This window comes from Girardinichthys multiradiatus, chromosome 6 (assembly GCF_021462225.1).
Source record: "Girardinichthys multiradiatus isolate DD_20200921_A chromosome 6, DD_fGirMul_XY1, whole genome shotgun sequence".
Classification (NCBI taxonomy): Eukaryota; Metazoa; Chordata; class Actinopteri; order Cyprinodontiformes; family Goodeidae; genus Girardinichthys; species Girardinichthys multiradiatus.
This window is the reverse complement of record NC_061799.1, coordinates 36,251,338-36,276,308: the sequence shown is the minus strand read 5'-3', so window position 1 is coordinate 36,276,308 and position 24,971 is coordinate 36,251,338. Positions and strand designations below refer to the sequence as shown.

General features: G+C 41.9%; 2 protein-coding genes across 9 annotated transcripts in view; one reads left to right on the top strand and one right to left on the bottom strand.

Annotated features, from left to right (window-relative positions):
• The window catches only part of usp33 (ubiquitin specific peptidase 33), a 30,955-nt gene extending 26,320 nt beyond the window's left edge, over positions 1–4,635 (bottom strand). For 2 of the 3 annotated variants that reach the window (XM_047369154.1, XM_047369156.1), the window contains exons 1-3: positions 4,479–4,635; positions 557–655; positions 392–445 (exon numbers count right to left, since the gene is read on the bottom strand). In XM_047369154.1, the coding sequence (XP_047225110.1) occupies positions 392–445; positions 557–640 (138 nt within the window). In that variant the 5' untranslated portion in view covers positions 641–655; positions 4,479–4,635. Of the gene's footprint in view, positions 1–391; positions 446–556; positions 656–1,016; positions 1,132–4,478 lie in introns of all 3 variants that reach the window. The other variant, XM_047369155.1, reaches the window with a different exon arrangement.
• A 2,022-nt stretch (positions 4,636–6,657) lies between these two features.
• Positions 6,658–24,070, top strand: miga1 (mitoguardin 1). Of its 6 annotated transcripts, none has more exons than XM_047368983.1 (16): positions 6,658–6,794; positions 8,179–8,341; positions 10,380–10,551; positions 10,929–11,053; positions 11,201–11,333; positions 11,468–11,604; positions 11,956–12,079; positions 12,529–12,629; positions 15,080–15,189; positions 16,247–16,319; positions 18,037–18,123; positions 18,209–18,307; positions 18,414–18,548; positions 18,634–18,687; positions 18,787–18,903; positions 23,190–24,070. In XM_047368983.1, the coding sequence occupies exons 2-16, from the start codon at positions 8,243–8,245 to the stop codon at positions 23,406–23,408; spliced, it is 1,785 nt and encodes a 594-aa protein (XP_047224939.1). In that variant the 5' UTR covers positions 6,658–6,794; positions 8,179–8,242; the 3' UTR covers positions 23,409–24,070. The 6 variants fall into 6 exon arrangements, with proteins under 6 accessions (XP_047224939.1, XP_047224941.1, XP_047224942.1 ...); XM_047368985.1 differs by having other exon boundaries at positions 6,669–6,800; XM_047368986.1 differs by having other exon boundaries at positions 6,685–6,800; positions 8,182–8,341.
• The last annotated feature ends 901 nt before the right edge of the window (positions 24,071–24,971 follow it).

The window sequence follows — 24,971 nt, the reverse complement described above, 5'->3', positions numbered from 1 at the left end:
ATTTTAATCTTCACTAGAGACAGGGAGACAGATTTAATGCTAAGGTGGCTGAGCTAAATTCAGGTAAATAATGTGAGAGTATGCTAAAGACTTGAGATCTACAGTGGAATGGTTTAGATAAGAGCATTTTCTTCTTTTAAAATGGCCCAGTCAAAGTCCAGACCTAAACTGAAAAAAAATAATAATAATCTGCAGCAAAAATTGTTAATTGATGTTCCTAGATGCTATCAATTTTTTGTGTTGGTCTATCATATACCCCGAATAACATAATATAAAATACATTGAAGTTAGTGGTTGTAATGTGACAAATTGTTGACGGGGGCATGAATCATTTTGCAAGGCACTGTATACAGAGTTAGATGAACATTTTTCCCAGCAGGCAACACCTTACCTCCAAACAAGCCCACAGGTTTGGTCCCCTGACTTTACAGTCTTGACACTGGCCCTAAAAAAGAGGTAAAGATGCCACGTAAATAAAAAAGGGTTTAAAGCACAAGAAAACAAGAAAATATGACTATGACAATGAATTACAGTTTATTGTGATTTAATCACTCACATGGGATTTCTCAATAAGTTCCTCCTTGGTGATTTCCCCCACACAGTCCAGGTGGGGGCAGTCACAGCTGGACGCTGGCGCCATCCCTCACTGACCCGTCTTGTACCCATGAAAAAAACCAACAACACAATTATCATTTAGTGGAGGTTTGGTAACATTATTGCTTTTGGGGTTGTGGAGTTTTTCCTCAAAAGATTACATATAATACCCTTCATCTAACAGTTGACAGAGGAAAAACAAACGCTCTTTAACAACAATCAGGTTATTGAAACCTGACACAGCTCCACGCATGACGAGTTCTTCCACATCTGCATGTATAAAAACATTCAACACACCATTGCTGTCACGCCTAAAATATATGACGTACATCTTAACATCATATTCAGACAGACCCTTTTTTGCTTTTTAAGCATCCAAAAGTACAAGCCGAACTGGAGCAAAAGGAACGGTGAAACTGCACCTTTTCAAGGTTCCTGATCACTGTCAGCCATGTGACGGCTGCTTCATCCGATCAGATCAGCGGTTATAATGTTATCATGAAGATGAATGGAAATCTGACGATAAAACATGCTGAACTGAAAGTGAAAGGAATGTTAAAGTCAAAGAAGCCATATATTCTCAAATTACAACTACACACTTTAAAGTATTTTATCCGGATTTTATGTGTTCGACCAACATTGTGAAGTGAAAGCAAAAGTATACGTTGTTTTGAAATTGTGCCATGGTTTATATTAAGCCCTCTTCACTCTAATACAGATGAAAGAAATCCAGTCCACCTGTATATAATTTAATCTCAGCATAAATCCAATTGTTCTATGAAGGCCTCTGAGGTTTATTAGAGAACATTCGGGCACAAAGAGTTTGCTACCAGTTTAAAGCAGGATTAGGTTATACCACAACATCCAAATCTTTGAACATCTCACAGAGCACTCTTAAATCATTCCTCAGTAAGTTGTATGAGCATTGAACAACTAAACCCACCAAAAAATGACCATCTATACCATCCACCTCAGAGAAGCAGCCAGGAAATCCATGGGAACTCTGGAGAAGCAGCATATATCTGTAGTTCAGGTGGGGAAACTTGTCCATAAATCGTTTTTTCTTTAACATAGAAAGTACTCCTGGAACAGTGCTGTTTTTTTCTGCACATGCTCTGTCTTCTCAAACTGCAGAGAACCAAAACCTTCTGGCACAACTTCGCTGAGTCACAAGGTGCATGGAGAGGTTCAAAGATCTGGTGAGGTGAAGACTACAGCAACACTTAAAATACTAGGAAGCAACTTTATTAGCAAAGCAACTCTCAAGAACAACACACCAAATAAAAGATGCAACGGTGCACAGCAAGTCTGCAAACTGTCAGCTGTGCTGCAATTTACTTAACATGTTTAAAATATAATGCACCATAGATGCATCATTTAAAACTAAAAGGCACAGCGATGGCTTTTACCAAAATCAGTTTATCCAGTTTCAACACTATAAAACACAACATATAATCCTCGGATATATTATTGTGTTTGTGATTTAGGAGGGTAATGGAAAGTTATTTGAAGCATTAAGGGACGATTAATATTCTTTCTATCAAACAGGAAATCATGGAAGCATATGTTATCTCAACAGGGAGATAACATGCACAAACATTTGGTAAATGTAATGATGTTCAAGTCAATATGCAGGCTACTATGTCCGCTTCACACAAATAAACTCAAACCAACACTTCGCTATCATTCTAACCTTCAGCCTTCACTTGAACTGAACTTTGGAAGCATGAAACTGAAGGGTCACGTGCGACTAACTCAGCTGTAAATACAACAAGAGGAACAAACCTGGAAAGCCTGGTTTGTGATTAGTTTCACCCTCAAGCAACTATGCAGTGGAGACAACATGCTTACAAACCGTTTCAAATGTCTCTTTGCAATGTGTGAAAAAATGTTTAAGGAAATGTCAGAAAATCTAGCCAGTCGAAACATATTAAAAGCGGTTTTCTCAGACTGATTTTTTTAAAGATATAATACTGGTATTGGATTTTGTTTAGCTACCAAAGTACTGACTGGTGATTAGTCAAATTCATTTTAGATTGGCCTATAACCACCAGTCTTCACTGGGGGTAATAACAATGTCCAGGTGAATCATTTGTACTGATTTAAGATCAGTTTTTATTTTGGCCAATTAACACATTTACCACCCTCCCTTTAAGGCCCGTCCAAACCAAAACGAGCTTAGGTGTATCCGCAAAGGTATTTTGTAGTTTAGGCGCTGCGTCCACACGGATCCGGCGCTTTCAGACACCAAAAATTATCATTTTTTTAACCGGGTCCCAGGGTAGAAATATTCCAAAACAGCGGTTCCGTGTTTCCGTGTGTACATACGAAACGCATCTTTTCTGAAACGATGACGTCGGAGCTCCACCTTTCTGCCCCCCGCCTGCACCTCTTTGCCCCCATGGTGCTGTGTTTACCTCGGATGAGTTGTCTGCGTATGCCGGGTGTTTTTAATCCATTGTTTTTTGGTGTGTTTCTGTGGCAGTGTCACAGCGCCACCACCGGGCCCGGCATACATACTACAGCGTTTTCAGTGGTGCTGCGTGCACTTGTGTGGACGCACATTTTTTCTAAATTGTTTTGGACACAATACCGTTTTCGTCTTCCCGTGGACTAGGCCTAAGAGTATCTGATCCATACATTGTAATGATAAGGAGTAAGTGAAAAAACCTTCAGAAAATCACAACACCACCTAAAACGAAACCAATAATCAAAATTCCAAATGCATGATTTGAGACAGAGAACTTTTTTATTTATTTATTACAAAGCAGGTTTTTATTACAGGAGCGCTTGCTTAGTAGTAACCTCTAAGCTTTTTGCTAGCATTACCCGGCCTGTATATTCATATAAGAAGAGTTCAGTTTCAGGCCCAGGAGGAAATCAGTAAATCCAGAAGAACTTATATATGCAAAAATCATTACATGGTCTGTGCATTAAGTGGTATGATTTGCAATATCAATGTGTTCATCAACTGTTAATTATTGCATCTTTGCAGTGTGATGCAAGTACATTAGATATTTGGTTTTGTCACTTCTTGTCTTTTAGCTTTAAAACAAAAACTGAATTTGAAACATTTAGCCATGTTAAAATGCCACTAATTTGGGTCATTTCATTTGTAATGTTATGTAATGTAAAGTAATTAAAATAGGGCCCCTCTGGGGCCGTGTGCTTAGGTGGGCCCCGAGGTTGTTAATCCTGCTTTAACTTGCAAGGTGGGGCTCTCAGACAATCAAAACGCTGCAAACAAAACCCATTCCCAGTGAAATTATATAACATTTTAATTGCATGGTTAGGTGTTTTTCGCAGCTTTTGCTAAACCGAGATACCTTAGTTATCTCTGCAAAGAGCAGACCTACAACAGGTTAACAAAACCATTGTGCTGAAAACGTGACGTCAGCGTCGTTTACCTGGAAGTCAATAAGAAATAGTTAAAGAATTGTATGTAATAAGAAAACAAATCATCTCTGTTTGCTGTGAGTTTCACAAAAGGAAGCGGGTTACTTGTTGTTGGATTAAATCAGATTGCAGAAGTGTGTGGTTTTGGCCTTGTCCGCGACTCCTTGAAATGAGCTGTCAAAATCAGACAAGGCGTCACAGGCTGGCTTCGCTGTTAGCATTAGCCCGCTGGCAGTGACTGATCAGTTTTACTACATTAATCTGGGTTTCAATTGGTCCATAACACCTGTATTAGCGTTAAATACGCGGTGTAAACGTGTCTTTGCTAAAGCACAAACAGAAATGTTTGCGCGTAACGCTTCCTTACTGATAACCATCTTGCTACGGACATGCTAACTGATTAGCCAGCTAAGGTTACTGATGATCAGCGAGGAACCACCACAGGAGTCTTTGCTATAAACAAAAATAAGAGCACCCTCGGCCCTTACCGGAACGATAACAAGGCACGCCGCTTCTCAGGTAAATCCAGTTCTTATTAACGTCTCAGACAAAGATTTGGTCTGTATTTCGAGACATTTTCTCAGAGGGCAATCCTTCACTGTAACGATAACGCTTTCCCCCCCCCCCGTCTCTCGGCGTGGTTGCTAACGTTACAAATGTCCCCGCCCCTTTTCGTCACAGGATACGATGGTCACACGATTCAGTGTAACACCAGTGTTTAGAAATACATAAATCATCCTCACCCTACTGCACAACATAGTCCATTTACATTTTCTCTAATTTAGGAATAATAATATCGTTCATAGGCGCAGTATTACCAAGTATTAGAATTATCCTCCTTTACTAATACCGTCATCAGTGACTCAAATGTAATTGAGAGAAATAATTAAATGCATATGTTTAAATTTCTATTATAGCTGTAAGGTGATAAAAGTGTATTTAAATGTTCCTAATTAAGAATAAGTAGCAAGTAAAGAGTAGATTCCTATTATAATTAAAGACATGAACCCATCCCAAGTGCCATCTAGTGTGAAAAAAATTAAATACCATCCAAACCAAATGCCCCCTTGATATCCCTTTACCATAATCAAGATGTACTTGGTGAAGCTTAGAATAACTACACTACCAATTCACGACAAATGTCATCTCAAGGAATCTCAAAGTTAGAGTAAACAAACCAAGACAAACTGTTCGATTCAGAATTATACAATAAAATCAGTCCAGTTCAAATGAGTAAAATGTCATCTGACTAAGGCAGCCTAGCTAAATGCATTGGGACAGTGACTTTGCAACAGTCCCTCATCAAAAGAAAGCATGTGGCAGAAGTTGAAAAAAATGTCCCCCTTTTAGCAGTATGAAACCTCCAGCAGAACCAGATTTGATGTGAGCGTCCATCTGCTTCAACCAACTGGGAGATTGAGAGGGCAGAGCAGACACCAAAACACAGAAGCATCAGTTGAGAAGTACTTTCTATGTTTAAGAAAAAGTAAATAAAGTTAATGGCAGCATGGTGCTCCCTTACTGGCTTCATTTAAGAGAGAAACAGCTAAACAGATTGTTAGGTATTACTTAGTCAACTCAGAGGCAAGAACGATTCAGTCAGTTCTACTTGCAAGGGTAGCTCACTTTGCAGTGCAGACTACAAAGTTTTGACACCCTATCTCTTTATTTATATGCACAGTTCAACAGACAGTTCAGACAGGGTGTATGTGTGTGTGTGTGTGTGAGGCTGAAAGGAGGCTGGCTCTCACGGGATGCGATTGTGTGAAATAGATAACGGTAATCCCACACACAGGAGGGCTGCATACCAGAGCATGATACAAAGCGGAGTGCAGGTGCCTTGCAGCACAAAGTTTTTACATGAGTGATAACAAGTCCTCGCACCCATCCAACACAGATAAGCTCTGAAGCAGTAGTACTATTTCTGTGGCATGAAATGAAGAGTCCATATTAGCTGCAGCATTCATTTATAATGAGAGAACACAGTTATTGACAGTAATAGCTCTGCTGATGGCCACCTCCAGGTAACAAACATAGCTAAACACAGAAACACCGGACCAAAGGTAGTTCCTATAAAGAGGAAAGAACTGAGACAAAATAAAGTTAATGTAAGTAATATCTGCAGGCAATGCAAAAATGGAGCAACGTGGAGTAGAGGAAAATATTGGAATGAGGAAAAGTCATCAGTATGTATGTCCTCCAGATGCCGAAGCCTTCAGGAGCATAACAAGAGAGATAGCTAAGGGTAACATATTTATTATTGGTTTGGTTTGTTCTTGTTATATATCTTGATTTCTTAGTGTATTTTATTCTTTTAAGCTATATTTTATTGTTTGGCTAAAGTTTGAAAGTTTGAAATAAACCGTAGCTTCACCTACTAATTGCATTTTAAACAACTTGTTTGTACTTTTTCCCATCTATATATTTTCATGTGGAGTTGTACTGTAAGCAAATTAAGTTATTAAGTTCTTGTGTATAATCAAAAATAAAAGTAGCAAAAACTTTAAGTACTTGCCTTTATTAAAAGCAGGTATGACTCAGGCATAAATGTTCTGAGCATAAACTTCGTAGCCAAGTTTACCTTTGACACACAATGCAATACTATACAAAATCACAAGAGGGCGCACAAACACTACCAAACAACCAAAGACGTGAGGCCGTGCTTTTATTTTGAAGGCCAAGCTAGTGGAGCGCGTGCAGCCCAGCTCAAGTCGAGTCCTTCACTCGTCAGTTACCGAGGTCACCGGGAGGAGTGGACGGAAAACCGGGAGAGGAAGCGGAGTCAGTCGGGGAAACCTGAAAATGTACCGGTGATGTGTCCTATACTCTTACCGTTTCACATTCAGACAGGAGATAGGCCGATAATTGATGAGTGAGGCTGTTTATTTTGATCTAATTAACTAAGTTAGCCAGCCTGCTATACATGTTAGCCTTTAGCTCAGGCCGAGTAATGCCATCATTTCTGAACCATGTGCTAATTTAATTATCAACTCCAGAATTAGTGTCACCACTAAGCCTTTGTATTGGAAATATATTTCAAAAACGAATTTATTAGAAGCTGTCTTGAGTTTTACGAATTCCAATGTCATTGCTTGTCTTTATTATTATTATTTGTATTATTTTCTGGTGAAAATAATGACAGAAATAAAAACAGTGAACATCTTAAACACCTTCTAAGAGTGATCATAAGAACACTGAACAAAAAAGGTAGAATGAGCACCTAATAGCAGAATTAACAGTTAAACTAAATATATATAACTAAATATACACATTAAAATAAAATATTGGTGGAAAAAATCGAATGAAAAATAATATAATTATATATTGAGTGTATAGGTTAAATAAGGGGTCTTAAATAAAGAGTCTAGTTAGTAAATTCGGGTTTCTTGTTAAATATACATTACAATAAGTTGCATAGATGATGAGATTATTAAACATGATTTTAAAAAAGTAAGTGTAAATAAGTATTACATTATTACAAATTAAAACCAAACAGGCTAATTTACTTTCATTTTTTAATAAAGCAGATACAGTTTAAGCCAAAACAAAACGAGCAGATTTCCAAAGCAGATGATATAAATCTTGTGAAGACAGTTCAATAAAAGAACACAGTTTTCCTTCCTTTATTATGTATTTATTGCTCTGTCACTATAAAATTCCAATACATACTGTCCGATTGGTTCATGTTTTCAAGTATTTTATCAATCAGAGGAACATGTGATTGTTGTTATAATTTCCCAACAATCTATAAGCGATCCAGTTAAACTTGTGACTTAAGACAAAAGGTCATTCATGTCAAAATCCGCTTTAAATGGATCACTTCAACCATGTGGTCCAGCCAGGAGTTTCTCCTGCAAACCTAATTGGATGTTGCTTGCTACCAATCCACATGGAAGTAAGCCAGCTCAAGATGCATGTTGCCGTATTTTGTTTAGAGATGATAAGAGAAACTTAAAGCCTATAATTTTGTACTCAGACAACTGCTAATTCAAGGCTACTGACATTTAATAATGTTATTATGCTTTTGAAATATTTTGTATTATTTACTGGATGCGCTGGGGCTGATCTCAGTTCAGGCTCGCTGTGGAATTTGCACGTACTGATGAACATCTTAAGTTTTACATAACGGCGTCATTATATCCGCTACTGAGCCCTCCGAGGTCTAATCTCCACTGCTGTCATCCTCAGCAGCTCCGGTGGAACGACGATGAGCACAACCCTGCTACCAAGTCATGGATAAAGTGCTGCCAAAATGACACACGAGACCCTCACAGGCTCCCAGCTGTCTATCAAAGCCGCTGCCTTGCGAATGGTTGACCTCCCGCTGTCCGTCTACAGCTCCCTGACGCAGGTGAGCATGAGTCTGCCTGTGTGTTTCTTTATTTAGTGGTAGAAATCACTATCACAGCGTTCTCTGAATTTGGAATAAACACAGTTTTTAAATCCTATCTGCATCTTTATGTGCAAAATTACACATGGCATTGGATTTAATCCAGAGAATAGAGATGCACCAATTGGACAGGAATCATATGTTTTCTCTCATGGAGGATTAAATGTTCATTTAATACATCAAAACTAAGAACGCATACCATTTTGAGAGGACAATTCCAGTAACCAACTACATTTGTTTAATAAAGAAATCAAGTAAAGGTTAGGAAGATATTCTTTATATTCACTTTCAGCCGCCACAAACGGATAACAGGTAGAGGGAAATCCCAGAGTGCCGGCCTGAGATCAGGCAGCTGATAGTGGGAAGTGCCATTCCAGCTGGTAATAGTCCTCATAAAGGTGTCTGAACCGCTCTTTGTCTGACCCATCACACACAGCCTATTTGTCATGGGAGGCCCTACCAGGGGCATGTAACCCCAGATAACATAGGTTCTAGGATCATTCGAATGTACAAACCCCTCCACCACGTTAAGGTGGTGGTTCAAGGAGGGGGGCTTTCTGAAACTATCGGCCCTTTTCCACTAATCCCTACTCAGTGCATTTCGGCTCGGCTCTTCCAACTTTTTAGGCTTTTCCATTAGTAACAGTTAGATGGAACCAGTACTATTTTCAGTACCTGCTTGCTTGCAGTTCCAACCGTGCCCAGTCATGCTAAAAACACGACGTCAGAAGACTGTCGGTCACTGATTGGGTAGTGAGCAGCATCACTAGTCATATATAATAACTAGAAAGCTAGCATTAGCTAGCGTTAGCTTACCCTTACATGTTGTCTGGCTCGTACCGCTCCATGGCTTCCCTCTTTCTCCTGAATTATTGAGCAGGTCCTCCATTGCTGTTGTGTACATTGTATATTGTGGGACATGTATACAATCCTGCCCACATTGAGATGGTCAACGACTGTAATGCAAATTGAACCAAACCATGTAGAGTAGAACTATTCATGCATCCTTGGTTGAACTCCAGTCAGACTGACAAGTTTTCACACTTTAAATTGTTCTGTTCAGTATTTCAAACTATTGTGATGTGAGATAATGTTAACAGGATGCAGCAATAGTACAGTCACAGTTCTGTGGTTTGCATTTAACATCAGAACAGACTCAGCTAATGGGAAAAAGCTGCAGTTTTTAACTGGTTTGAAAGGAAGGAAAGTTGACAGACAGAAGCGGTCTTCATCTGTATAAATATGATCAACACGCAGCACTGCACAAGCGTTTTGTGTCATACTTCATTTCTTTTTATCTTCTAAAGGCCCAGACTGAATGTCTTCCAGTGCTCTGTTTTTTTGTTTTTCTTTAGATGATTGTTTAAAGCACTTGATTTGATTTCTACTTGATATAAATACGTTAAAGTTATACAACCAGTGTTTGTACGTTGCATCTATAAAAGAAAGCTGCAGGGATCTTTTAAATTGACATCCTGCCAGACATTTATTGATATTATTTGCTGTGTTGTCGATATTCCAAATAAATTCGGTATTTAGATCAATGGAAGAAAGTGCATGATTATCAGTGGTAGCCATCACTGGCCATCTTCGATGCGCTCTACATCAGCGTCATGCCCTGTCCCCTTTGAGCTGCATCCAGAGACTGTTCAGCAATACTGTCTGTCTAGATGTGGAAAGGTTTTTGTGTTTTTAAAAAGGAATCAGGTGAAAGAAAGATTGATGGTTTCTGTGCTATGAAAGGATTTGAAGGTTACCATAGTCTTGTTTCTCTGACATATTTCTCTGTTTATTGACAGTAATTATTTGATTATTTACTTGGAAAATGATAATTTCATTGAAGTATTTTTTTTTAGGTCTGGTAAGTATGGAGAAAGAAAACGTGTGAAAAAGTGTTAATTCCCCTACTTAGAAAGAGTATGGAAAATTTAATTTCTACAAATTTAAGTCTGGAAATATCTTGAATTTTTTTCAATTGTTAGGATTTTTTGTCCTCCAGGTGAGCGTCAGCACCGGCACCAAGAAACTGGTGGCCGCCACAACCTTCGGTACCATCTCACTCCTCCTTCTCGCTCGCCGCTTTAAAAGGAGGAAAGGCAGGAAGAAGAGTCAGTTGCTTCAGTGGGATCAGGCTGATTTTAAGTTTGTCTCCCCAGCCGCTGCAGAAAGTGGTGAGATTTCCTGACGCTCTAACATATTTCTGTTGACCCGCAGGTCTCTGGGCTCCACTGAGTAAATAATTTCCTGGTTTGTGATGCAGTCGGGCTCATTTTCTGGGGATGAAATCCCTTTAAAGGTTTGCAATGCTTAGTTTACTGTACGTGCAGTGAAAGGCTTAAGTCCTTCCTGGAATGTTGCATTACTTCATCAAAGTGAAATCTTCTCCAGTCAAATTTAACAAACCTATATTTTATAACACCATGATTTATTCATTTATTTTTCATCTTTTTTGATCACATCCCATGTTTGTGTAATTGCCAGTTTTCCTGATGTGTTAGGATCCTCCTCTTTAATCTTACTTCTTCATTTTCAATCTTCATCTCCTTAGATAACACCAGCCACAACATCAGTTTCTCCTTCAACTCCAAGAATAGCTGCTCAACTGGTTCTGGGCTGGTTCTCACCACAAGAGATTACAGGAAACTATCCGGATCTCTGGCGAGCTTGGCCTCGGTAAAACAAATCTCATTAACTGTTTTTATCATTTGTTGTTATCAAGTTGTTATTTTAAAAGAGAATGAGAGACAAACGGCAGCCTTTTTAGTTATTTATTTGTATGTTTCAATCATTTCAGATGATTTAAAGTTCATGTGTGTGCAGGTAAAAAGTGTGAACTCGTCCAGCAGTAGCACCTGTGCAAATGAATCCATCGGCTGGGATGGAGGGAGGGATGCTGATGTGTGCAGCGTGGTCAACTTGTCTTTTACCACACCAGAAAATCTTTACCTTATGGGTAAGGACATGCCAGAACCAGACCGTGTTTGCAATCCTCAGATAAAATGGCTTTTCAATACACCATCTTTTGACAGTTGACATCCTTATGTATGTTGTGCTTGAAGACATTCAGAGTGTGTGTCTTTCTCTCAGGCATGGATTTGTTTGAGGAGGCGCTGCAGCGCTGGGAGGAAGCGCTGACCTTCAGGAGCAGACAGGGTGAGGACGACGCAAGCTGCACTTCTGTTAAAACAGGAGCCGGAGACGCAATCGCTGAGCAGAGCATGGAGGTGAGAGACGTACTCCTCTTCCACAGGAACAACAGACTGAAGTTGTGTCACCAAATGGGTCTTTTAGGCACCAGAGTCTATTTTTCAATTAATAGAGAGCATACAGATCCTCAGAGAAAAGGTTATATGAACAGATGGATTTTCAACATCTTTAAAGGAAATAGCTGTTTGTGGCTGTTTGGAGGGCATCAAAAATAGGTCACAACAAAGTTCTAAGGTAGAACTGATAAGGTTATAGTGAAATAAAGTAGATGGACCTTTCAATTCAGACTGTGTTTATCCACCCTAGATAAACTATTAAAGTATCTCATCTCTGATAAAGGTTCATCTTTGTGCCATGTTTGTGTTCAGGACGTCATCAGCGTAGAGTTTATCCACAGGCTGAAGTCTCTGCTGCAGCGGGCTTATCGCCTGCAGGAGGAGTTTGAGGGAGTGTTGGGCATGTCGGAGCCTTCGTCCCGCAGCAGCAGCCAGGGTGAGTCACAGATGCAGTGTTATTTCATTCTTTACGTCCGGCACAGAACAGTAATCCAAAGGTTGAGTGCTGCAGGATTATATCTGAAATATGTATTCAACTGGAGATACATTTGGTTTGCTTTTTTTTATTTGCCTTTTATAGTTTATTTGTTTGTACATCCATCCATTCGTTTATTCATCCAGTAGTCCATTCATATTTTGCATTAAAAGCTTGACTTCCTGTCATGAAATTGACATTTTTGATCAGTTTAGTCTTGAAAGAGAGTGCAGTCCAGAAATAAGGTATAACTGAAGTACAACTATTTTTTTTGTCCACTTTCATACATTTCCTTTCTTTTTCAGAGTTTATTTGCATAAAGATTCAGTAACTCTGGACCACTCATGACTGCCAGCACTGCTTTTGGAGACTCAGCAGCTCTGTGAATGTTATTTTTTTCTCCATTCTAGACGAAGTGGCGGACCTTCTGGCCAGAGAGGACCTGGACGACGTCTGTCTTAGAGACAGCATCAGCATCGCTTCCAATGACTCTTTTGTGTCTGCAGCTGAGGTAGGAAAAACCTTAACCCTTCCTCTGGAGACCTCCTGAATCATCTCAAGTAAAGATTTAAGATTCCTGATTCACTTAAGTGAAATTCTCTTGTTTCTTTTTACAAAGTATTTACCCTAATATTTCAGGTATAGAAGGTTTGGTTTTATTTTTATTCTGTATTAGCTTCTGTTTATAAAACTGGGTCTTTCTGCACCTAAACCGTTTGCCAGTAAACCTGGCAAACATCTAAAAGTGTCTTTAACCATGTATCAACGTCTGATCTGCAGCATGAAGTGGACTTGAATAGCTGCAGGTTCACCACCCGCTGGTAACCAAAACTCGGTTTATCTTCTTTACTCATTAACTCTCAGCAGGGAGGGGTTTGAACTTTGAATCCGGTACTGGTTGGTAGTCTACCCACAAAATGCAAAAATAAACTGGTTGTTCATTTGCTTCCAGAAATTATAGTTTGGGACGAAAAGTTCAGGGGAGTGTCTGAAAGTTGGTCTAACAGAGTGCTTAGCAGATGTGGTTTGACATAAAATGCTGGTCAACAAATAAACTTGTTGGTTTAACTCATCTTGGTTTTAATGAAAAATGACTTAATACTGTTTAAACTTTATTGTGATGTGACAGATAGTACAGGATGCAGATTACACATAAAACAAGAAACCATGAGTCTGTAAATACTGGCATCAAGCAGGGAGGAAAGGATTAGAACGTGATCATGCCATTGTTTGTACTGTACATTCTGCCCATTGCTGTTCTACCCACGTCTTGGTGTTGTTTCAAATTATGCATTTCTTTTAATTGGGAAAAACAGTCTGAGGCTAATGCCTATTTTGCATTCACGGTTCCAGCAGCGCACAGCTCCACTCTGCTCTACTCGGCATAAAACCTGCTTGGTTTCCATTGACGGCTGGAGGTGTGGGTTGAAGCGTCATATGCGGTGCAAGTTAAATAAACATTCATCGCTGCATATCATGTCCTCCAACAGTGAGGTTGCGGAGTCCAGACCACCCTTACTCACGGGACGATGGCCATAAATGGCATCCATGATTGCGACCCACTGCCACTGCTTTCGGTTTGACCTGCTTCGGCCATTGTGGTTCTTAATATTTTTGTAGTCCCACTTGAGTGTTTTGAAGATTTCGGCACCGCCTTTTGCATTAAAATTGGTGGCTTGTAATTCTGTCCGCGACCTCAGCAGACACTTTCTCATGAAAATACGACTGACCATACTCATGGCCAATCAGTGAACAGCGACTCTTGTTTCAACAAATATTTTTACAACACCTAAAAACCTCAAAAAGCACTTTTATTGTATAGTTTGATGCACTTGAATGTTGGGTATTTGAAAATATTTTTGTTAACAGCTCAGAAATCTGTAGAATGTTGACAAATTTATTAAATGTTAATTTTACTTGGTACAATATTTAAAAGTTTGAAATTTAATTTCAACCTAAATAGTTTTTTTTACTTTAACCGGTATGTTATTACTTGAGATATTTCTTATAAAATCCTGACTGTGTGACTCCTGAATTCTTTACTACAAGAATAGGAAAATGAAAATGATGTATATGATTTTTTTCCCAGAATTTATTTCATATTCTACTATTTAAAAAATAAAAATGAGGAATTTAGACAAATAAACTTAATGTTTTTTGGGGATTTTTTTTACATTGATTTATATTGAGACCATTTCCTTTAGCTTTGATTTGCCACATCAGATTTTGTTTAACTGACTGACCAGAAATAAATTCACTCTTTTAAAAACTAAAAACAAAAGGGTAGTTGTACTCCTTTTTACAGCTTCTAGGCCGTCTTTGAACCTGTAAACAGAAAAGTGTGGAAATCTAAGTCTACATTCAGTGTAGGGTAAACCAATCCATGCACGTCTACGTACAACAGGTTTGAAATGGAGCTGTGAAATCACCTTGTAGCACGCTGCTGAATCACAGACCAGCTTCAGTGTGGTTTTGTTTTCAGATTTGTGGAAATAATCAACCCCACCTAGGTTGACTGTCCTCAAATCATTCTGGACATGTGAAAACTCGCTCTCAGATCTCCTTAATATTATAACTACTGGAAAAAGTCTGAATTTCAATGAAAAAAAATTATGAAATTGTGAAATTTAATATATTGTCCATTTCTACATTAAGCATAATTCAGTTTTTTTTTTTTTTTTTTAAATGTAAAGCTGGAGACACAGATGAAGAACACGATTGTGCAAGAAAACCTTACAAATCTAACGTAAAAAACCCTGACATCTTAATTTGGTCTCATGGATAAATGAGAATCGTTCAGGAGAGAAACTGGGTCAAAGACGTTGAATATAAACTACGTCCAACCAAGTGCTGCCTAGCTGCTGTTTCCATATAGAAACCACAGCATGGAGAGCTTTTCAGAGCCGAGACATTTTAAAACGGAAACACTGTAATATCTGTTTCTGCCTCTGTTTGGTTCAGCTGTCGGAGCACAGAGATCTGAGGGGCACTTTTCCTCTGGGACATCATCCTTTTTACGAGGAGGCGCTGCAGATGGCCGAGGAGGGCAAGATCTCCTGCAGGGTGCTTCGGTAAGAATCCTCATAAACTCATGCAACATCAAAGCCTCTTCTGTAAATCTGTGAGACAGTTTGCAGCTCTTTTAGATCAGTGTAAAGATAATAGTGTGCACACTATCAGCACTTTAGAGGGAATAAGCTTATAGTTCACGGCTTCGAGTCAAACGTTGATAATTTGGCAGTTATTCCACTGTGAAAAAGATGCAGAAGCCTGATGCAGAGCTGCAAAGAACCCAGTTAGAAGGACTTCGGAGCTGGATGTTTAGCCTCCCTCCCTCTGAAAGATCTCTCCTCCTAAGTCTGGTTTATTGCAGTTTTCTGTTGGGAATTAAAATCCGAATGTTCTTGTTGGTTAACCGTAAGAACGCTCTGTTCTTGTTCTTTTTAGCGTCGGAAAGCATTATTTAGGGGCATGGCCTAGCGTTAAAAAGCACGACCCATATGCAGAGGCCCCAGTCCTCATTGCAGTCATCCCAGGTTCGAGTCCCGACCCTGGAGACCTGTGCTCCATGTCTTCCTCCTCTCTCCACCCCACTTCTTGCCTATCTACTTTGGAAAAATAACAGAAATAAAGGCCACTGGGTTACAAAAAAACCCCAAAAGCTTTGGACTGAAAATCAGCTCATTAATGTTACGCTTTTGGTCCCAGTTGTTTTGAAATCAGTCAGAATCAAGTCAATCATTTCACTGATGAGAATTTTGTTTCGGTGACCTGTGCAGGTGTGGATGAATGCTGGAGCCTCTTCTTGTCCTTGACAGTAGCAGAAGCTTACCAGAGATGGATAAAATGATTACTATGTAGAAGTACATTGTCATTTCCATCAGCAGGTTGAATTTTTACAGCTGCTACAGAAAAAAAATCCTCTGTTGTGCTTTTTGACAAGGGAGCTGATGTTGAGCACCACATGCTGCATTCTTTGCTTTAATTAACTTCAGCTCAGCATTTCAAGCCCTTAGAGAACCAGAGAAACAACATTAAGTTAGTGTCATGCACATAGAAGCCTCAGCTGTTATTACCGTTTTGGGCGGTGTCACGTGAATTTCTTTTCACCTTGATTCTGATTTTCAGAACTGAGATCCTGGAGTGTGTCGGCGACTTGGATTTCCTGGCTAAGTTGCACTGTGTACGGCAAGCATGTGAGGTACAGTCCGACCTCATCAATCATCTCATAGTGTCATCTGCAGCAGTTTTATCTACAGGTCCTTCTCAAAATATTAGCATATTGTGATAAAGTTCATTATTTTCCATAATGTCATGATGAAAATTTAACATTCATATATTTTAGAGTCATTGCAAACTAACTGAAATATTTCAGGTCTTTTATTGTCTTAATACGGATGATTGTGGCATACAGCTCATGAAAACCCAAAATTCCTATCTCACAAAATTAGCATATCATTAAAAGGGTCTCTAAACGAGCTATGAACCTAATCATCTGAATCAACGAGTTAACTCTAAACACCTGCAAAAGATTCCTGAGGCCTTTAAAACTCCCAGCCTGGTTCATCACTCAAAACCCCAATCATGGGTAAGACTGCCGACCTGACTGCTGTCCAGAAGGCCACAATTGACACCCTCAAGCAAGAGGGTAAGACACAGAAAGAACTTTCTGAACGAATAGGCTGTTCCCAGAGTGCTGTATCAAGGCACCTCAGTGGGAAGTCTGTGGGAAGGAAAAAGTGTGGCAGAAAACGCTGCACAACGAGAAGAGGTGACCGGACCCTGAGGAAGATTGTGGAGAAGGGCCGATTCCAGACCTTGGGGGACCTGCGGAAGCAGTGGACTGAGTCTGGAGTAGAAACATCCAGAGCCACCGTGCACAGGCATATGCAGGAAATGGGCTACAGGTGCCGCAGTCCCCAGGTCAAGCCACTTTTGAACCAGAAACAGCGGCAGAAGCGCCTGACCTGGGCTACAGAGAAGCAGCACTGGACTGTTGCTCAGTGGTCCAAAGTACTTTTTTCGGATGAAAGCAAATTCTGCATGTCATTCGAAAATCAAGGTGCCAGAGTCTGGAGGAAGACTGGGGAGAAGGAAATGCCAAAATGCCAGAAGTCCAGTGTCAAGTACCCACAGTCAGTGATGGTCTGGGGTGCCGTGTCAGCTGCTGGTGTTGGTCCACTGTGTTTTATCAAGGGCAGGGTCAATGCAGCTAGCTTTCAGGAGATTTTGGAGCACTTCATGCTTCCATCTACTGAAAAGCTTTATGGAGATGAAGATTTCATTTTTCAGCACGACCTGGCACCTGCTCACAGTGCCAAAACCACTGGTAAATGGTTTACTGACCATGGTATCACTGTGCTCAATTGGCCTGCCAACTCTCCTGACCTGAACCCCATAGAGAATCTGTGGGATATTGTGAAGAGAACGTTGAGAGACTCAAGACCCAACACTCTGGATGAGCTAAAGGCTGCTATCGAAGCATCCTGGGCCTCCATAAGACCTCAGCAGTGCCACAGGCTGATTGCCTCCATGCCACGCCGCATTGAAGCAGTCATTTCTGCCAAAGGATTCCCGACCAAGTATTGAGTGCATAACTGTACATGATTATTTGAAGGTTGACGTTTTTTGTATTAAAAACACTTTTCTTTTATTGGTCGGATGAAATATGCTAATTTTGTGAGATAGGAATTTTGGGTTTTCATGAGCTGTATGCCAAAATCATCCGTATTAAGACAATAAAAGACCTGAAATATTTCAGTTATTGTGCAATGAATCTAAAATATATGAATGTTAAATTTTCATCATTACATTATGGAAAATAATGAACTTTATCACAATATGCTAATATTTTGAGAAGGACCTGTATAGGCTGCAGAAATATTGTCAAATATATTAAAATGTTATCTTGTCTTTAGCTCATTTTGAGCGACAGGGTGACCAGGATGTTCCTGGCCGACACAGGAAGGAAAATCTTGTCTTCCATTATAGTCAAAGCTCAAAAAGTAAGCATGAAACACGGTTTGTGTGTGAAATTATCTTTCATGGTTGAGTTATTCTTCTCTTAAGGACGACTTTCTGTTTTTCCAGAGTCCAAAGCGATTTGAGGAAGTGTTTGAGGAGTTGATTTTCTTCCTGGAGCACTCGGATCACTGGGAAGACACAGAGTTGGAACTGGCTTCACGAGGGGTTCGTTGGGAAACCCAAACTGTTAAACCAAACTTCTTAATTCTACATGAAACAGCAGTACAAGGAGCTAGCTAAGTTATTCCTGTTTCACACTCTTCCTCACTAGGTTAGGCATTTGAACTTCTATGATGTTGTTCTGGACTTTATCCTGATGGATTCCTTTGAGGACCTGGAAAATCCTCCCATCTCAATCCAGAACGTGATCAACAACCGCTGGCTCAACAGCTCTTTTAAAGAAACGGTGAGGGGAGAACTGCAGAATTTTCTAAGCATTTTTTACACCAGTACTTTCAGGCGTTGTGTGAAATCATTTGCTTATTTTATAGGCGGTGGCGTCAAGCTGTTGGTCGGTACTGAAGCAGAAGAGGCAGCACATGAAAGTATGACTGTTTTCTAATGTACAATAGCAACATTCAGCCTCTTATCTCCCTGGTTTCCACTCAGTGTCTGTGTTTCTGTGGACATCTTCATCTTTTCAGGTGGCCAACGGCTTCATTTCCCATTTCTACGCTGTGTGTGAACAGATCAGCCCCGTCCTGGCCTGGGGCTTCCTGGGACCGAAGACCTCCCTGCACGACCTCTGCTTCTTCTTTAAGGTCAGGAAATCAAACGTATCGGCTAAACATAAATCGCTCTCTGCTTTCAGTCCAAAATTGCAATAAGGAGAGATGAGTTATTCTTGGGTTTTATATTTTTGCAGAATGAAAACTTGGTAAATTAAATGCATATACAAACTGTAATACATGAGAATTTGTTTTAAAGAACCAACTGTGAAATTTAAAATATATAGTTTCAGCTTGGTTTTGTCAAGTACTGTGTTGAAAGAAGCGGTTTTAGACTGATACAAGAACTATTTCTCATAATCACTAAAACAAATCAAATCTACATTAAAGACCTGGTTGTTGGTACCCTTGTAGACACTCAGTCAGGTTCCAGGTGTCACAGGTCACCATGATTGTGAGCTTGATCTTCTATGCACCGTCAGCAAGGTTCTGGATCTCTTCTGACTTGTCCTTGTTGGCTTCTTGTTGCGTCAAGGTGACCTTATTGATACCTAAAGTTATTGCTCCTTGATTAGTCTCACAGATTAATAGATGTACATTAAATGTACATTAAAAAAAAACCTCCTGGACTTAGAATACACAAACACCAAGACTGGACATTGATCTTTAAGAAATAAATAGGAATAAAAAAGGAGACTACCAGAATCTTGCTAATCGATTAATCTGTTGACAATTTTTTTAATTAATTAATAATCGGATAGCAAAAGGTGTTTAATAGGATATTTTTACAATTAAGGCTAGACCATTTGAGGAGTTCTGGGTAGAACATATTTACAGACATCTTAAATTAAACATGTACATATTTTTTGTACAATGTTGGCCTAATTATTGCTCTGAGTGGGTTGTTCTTTCAAAAAAATGGGATGTTTTAGTCTGTATACTGAAGTTAATGATTATTTGATTACTAAATTAGTTGACGATTGTTTCAAAAATCGTTCGTTCGTCGTCTTCCGCTTATCCAGGACCGGGTTGCGGGGGCAGCAGACTCAGCAGAGACGCCCAGACGTCCCTCTCTCCAGACACCTCCTCCAGGGGGAGCCCAAGGCGTTCCCAGGCCAGCCGAGAGACATAGTCCCTCCAGCGTGTCCTGGGCCGTCCCCTGGGCCTCCTCCCGGTGGGACGTGCCTGGAACACCTCCCGAGGAAGGCGTCCAGGAGGCATCCGGTATAGATGCCCGAGCCACCTCAACTGGCTCCTCTTGATGTGGAGGAGCAGCGGCTCTACTCCGAGCTCCTCCCGGATGGCCGAGCTCCTCACCATATCTCTAAGGGAGTGCCCGGCCACCCTACGGAGGAAGCTCATTTCAGCCGCTTGCTGATCTGTCTCAGCTCGTTCTTTCAGTCATGACCCAAAGTTCATGGCCATAGGTGAGGGTAGGAACGTAGACCGACCAGTAAATTGAGAGCTTTGCTTTTCGGCTCAGCTCTCTCTTCACCACAATGGACCGGCACAGCGCCCCCATTACTGTGGCAGCCGCACCGATCCGTTTGTCGATCTCCCGCTCCATTCTTCCCTCACTCGTGAACAAGACCCCGAGATACTTAAACTCCTCCACTTGAGGCAGGAACTCCCCTCCAACCTGAAGAGGACAAGCCACCCTTTTCCGGTCGAGTACCATGGCCTCAGACTTGGAGGAGCTGATCCTCATCCCAGCCGCTTCACACTCGGCTGCGAACCGCCACAACCCATGCTGTAGGTCTTGGCTAGAGGGGGCCAGCAGGACCACGTCATCCGCAAAAAGAAGAGACGAAATCCACTGGTCCCCAAACCAGACCCCCTCCGCCCCTTGGCTGCGTCTAGAAATCCTGTCCATAAAAGTTATGAACAGGACCGGCGACAAAGGGCAGCCCTGCCGGAGTCCAACATGCACCGGGAACAGGTCCGACTTAGTGCCGGCAATGCGGACCAAACTCCTGCTCCGCTCGTACAGGGACTGGATGGCCCCTAATAAAGGGCCCCCGATTCCATACTCCTGGAGCACCCCCCACAGGGCATCACGAGGGACACAATCGAATGCTTTCTCCAGGTCCACAAAACACATGTGAACCGGTTGGGCAAACTCCCATGAACCCTCGAGCACCCTGTAGAGGGTATAGAGCTGGTCCAGTGTTCCACAGCTGGGACGAAAACCACACTGTTCCTCCTGAAGCCGAGGTTCGACTATCTGTCGGACTCTCCTCTCCAATACCCTGGCGTAGGCCTTACCAGGGAGGCTGAGGAGTGTGATCCCCCTGTAGTTGGAACACACCCTCCGGTCCCCCTTCTTATAAAGGGGGACCACCACCCCAGTCTGCCAGTCCAGAGGCACTGTCCCCGACCGCCACGCAATGTTGAAGAGGCGTGTCAACCATGACAGCCCTACAACATCCAGACACTTGAGGTACTCAGGGTGGATCTCATCCACCCCCGAAGCCCTGCCACCGCGGAGCTTTTTAACCACCTCGGTGACTTCAGCCTGGGTGATGAAAGAGTCCAACCCCGAGTCCCCAGCCTCTGTTTCCACCACGGAATGCATGATGGCAGGATTGAGGAGATCCTCGAAGTACTCCTTCCACCGCCCGATAATGTCCTCAGTCGAGGTCAGCAGTCTCCCACCCCCACTGTAAACAGTGTTGGCGAAGCACTGCTTCCCCCTCCTGAGGCGCCGGACGGTTTGCCAGAATCGCTTCGAGGCCAACCGGTAGTCCTTCTCCATGGCCTCACCGAACTCTTCCCAGGCCCGAGTTTTTGCCTCTGCCACAGCCCGGGCCGCAGCACGCTTGGCCTCACGGTACCCGTCAGCCGCCTCAGGAGTCCCACAAGCCAACCACAGCCGATAGGACTCCTTCTTCAGCTTAACAGCATCCCTTACTGCCGGTGTCCACCACCGGGTTCTGGGATTGCCGCCACGACAGGCACCGCAGACCTTACGGCCGCAGCTACGGGCAGCAGCATCGACAATAGATGCAGAGAACATGGTCCACTCGGACTCTATGTCTCCAACATCCCCCGGGATCTGGTCGAAGCTCTCCCGGAGGTGGGAGTTGAATACATCCCTGGCCGAGGGCTCCGCCAGGCGTTCCCAGCAGACCCTCACTATGCGCTTGGGCCTGCCAAGTCTGTCCGCCTTTCTTCTCCTCCAGCGGATCCAACTCACCACCAGGTGATGATCAGTGGACAGCTCAGCCCCTCTCTTCACCCGAGTGTCCAAAACATGCGGCCGAAGGTCTGCCAATCCACCCAATCCTCTTTGCACCGGTCCCTCACGGTTCCCCCTGCAGGTGGTGGGCCCACTGGGGGATGGCCTCACGTCTCTCGTTCGGGCTTGGCCCGGCCGGGTCCTGCGAGGAGCAACCCGGCCACCAGGCGCTCTCCGACGAGTCCCGACCCCAGGCTTGGCTCCAGGGTGGGACCCCGGCTCCAGGGTGGGACCCCGGCTCCGCCGTACCGGGCGACGTCACGTGCCTCAATATTTTGTTCTTCATGAGGGGTTCTTGAACCATTCTTTGTCTGACCCATCACCTAGAGCCTGTTTGCCATGGGAGACCCTACCAGGGGCACTTAGGCCCCAGACAACATAGCCTCTAGGATCATTTGAGCACTCAAACCCCTCCACCACGTTAAGGTGACGGTTCAAGGAGGGGTGTTTCAAAAATCAATTAATGCAATTGTTTCAGCCCTACTAAAATCTAAGAACAAGTGAAAATACATACTAACACATCATTATAACAAAGACCAGTTTAAAAAGATCACAGCTGTTCTTTTACTTCTTGGTTTTTAATTTACCTGTCATCAGTCAAATGTTCAGGGAAAATCCATCCGTCCATTTATTCTGAGCTTGCCTGTACCTACTGAAGCAAAACGGCATCATGCTGCCACTGCCGTGTCTTACCATGGGAAAAGCGTGTTCCATGTGTGGCATTTTGGAGGTTGGCCTCAAGGTTGAGTTTTAGGCTCATCTTACCAGAGCACCTTCTTCCATATCTTCCGTTCCTTGGCCTGTGGCAAACTGCAATGGGTCTTATGGCTTATTTTTAAAACAGTTTTCCTTCTTGCCACTTTCCAGTAAGTCTAGGTTTGTCCCGTCCACAGATTCTCCTCTAAGGCCTTCACATAACAGCTATATTTATACTGAGATCAAATTATCTGTGTTTTTTCTTCCACTTCACAATCATGCACTTCTTATTGTTGCTCCATCTCATAATCCCAATACAATACATTGAAGGCTGAGGTTTTAATGTTACCCACTTAAACACTTGCAACCCATAGCTGGGTCTCAAACACGATGTAGGAATGCTACATGTCTCCGTCTCCATGCTCATGAATGTTGTCTCCTGCAGGACCAGGTGCTTCACTTCCTAAAAGATGTTTTTGACCCGGATAAAGTGCGTTACTCCTCAGTGGAGACCCTGGCAGAGGACATGCTCCACCTTATGCACCGGCGCTCTGAGCTGCTGTTGGCCTACCTGGGACCAGACACCCTGCGACCCCTCAGTGGCTGCAGTACCTTGCAGGTCCAGCTGGTCCCCAGTGCTCTGCTGGAGGCACAGGCACAGTGAGTGGCCACATGTTGCTTTCACCAACCGTTGGACCAAAGAAAGATCTTTATCTTTGATTTTTTTTCAAACCACGACGCGTAAAACAGAGTCTGAAATCCACTCATGACATCTGTCATCACACTGTGTGCTTTGTGGATCTGTCTGCCTTCATCATCGTCTGATGTGGCCTCCTCTTCTCCCCGATCCCCTTTCACCGTGCCATATCAGTGAAATATATCAGCAGTAACATTTGTAGTTTTAACATGAGGATAAGCATTGTGCTTTGTAAATTAAGACTTATTTATTGCAGTTCAGAGCAATTTGACACTAAAGAGTAATTTTGCCATATTTATTTGAATAAAAAGCCTAAAGTTGCAGTGTTTATTTTGTAGATGTTGCAAGTATCTGTCAAACATGCTGTGGGCTTTGTCATTTATTTAACACATTCATAACCTCATGAACACAAGCAATGCAATAATGTTACATGTATATGCTACTTAGCACTATTGTTGCAGCTACTTGAAAAGGGGTAAGTTTCTTACTGACACAAAGACTGAAAACCCTAAATGAAATATTTGAAGGAAGCTGTCAGTTTATGTAATAATCCTAGCTGAGCTGTAAAACCTCTCAGCTTTTAAGCAACTTGTGTCACTCCTTTCTTAATAAAAGCACAAGAAGCCTTACCAGTAAAGCAAATATTCATCATCTGTCACTGAATGTCAGCTTAACAGTATTTTCTTAGTGTGTCGTTTGATTGTCTTGCACAGAGAAAGGTCACAAGGTCACTGGAAATCATTTGGGAGAAATGTTGTCACAAGTCTTGACTTTAAACCACCTGCCCTACATTTATTGGCATCTCTGGAAATGTGTGTAAAAGGTCTATATAATATAATCTACCACAGATTTTCCCAATCTAACCTCCAATGAGCACACAATGTTTTATCCATCTCTTATCAACAAAATTGCCACCTATACTGTCAATACTTTAAGACAATCTCTTTATCAGGATTGGGAGTTCGACGATCTTCAAGTTATCCAAAGGTTTTCTGCAAGATTTGGGTCTAGGGCACCACGTTGGAATCATTATCCTGTTGAAAGACTGAGGAAACATTTTTTCCCACTAGCGGGCAACAGATTTAAAATGTCCTGGTATTTCCGTCTATGCCATGTACTTAAAGGTATTGTTTTCCGTTGCTTAAAAAAAAAGATATAGGCCCAAAGCCGTGAGATGGTTTTACATAAATTCTTCCTTTCCTTCACGCCGAACCCATCTGGAGTGTTTGTTGAAGGAAAGATAACGTCCCAGTTTTCATGTGTGATGTTACGACAGCTTTATCCCCAGGCACCACTACCGAAGAGCCGTTGACCGGTAGGTCTGTATTTTAGGTCTGTGTTTTAGTCTGTATACTGAAGTTAATGATTATTTGATTACTAAATTAGTTGACGATTGTTTCAAAAATCGTTCGTTCGTCGTCTTCCGCTTATTCGGGACCGGGTCGCGGCGGCAGCAGACTCAGCAGAGACCCCAGGCGTCCCTCTCCCCAGACACCTCCTCCGGGGAGAGCCCAAGGCATTCCCAGGCCA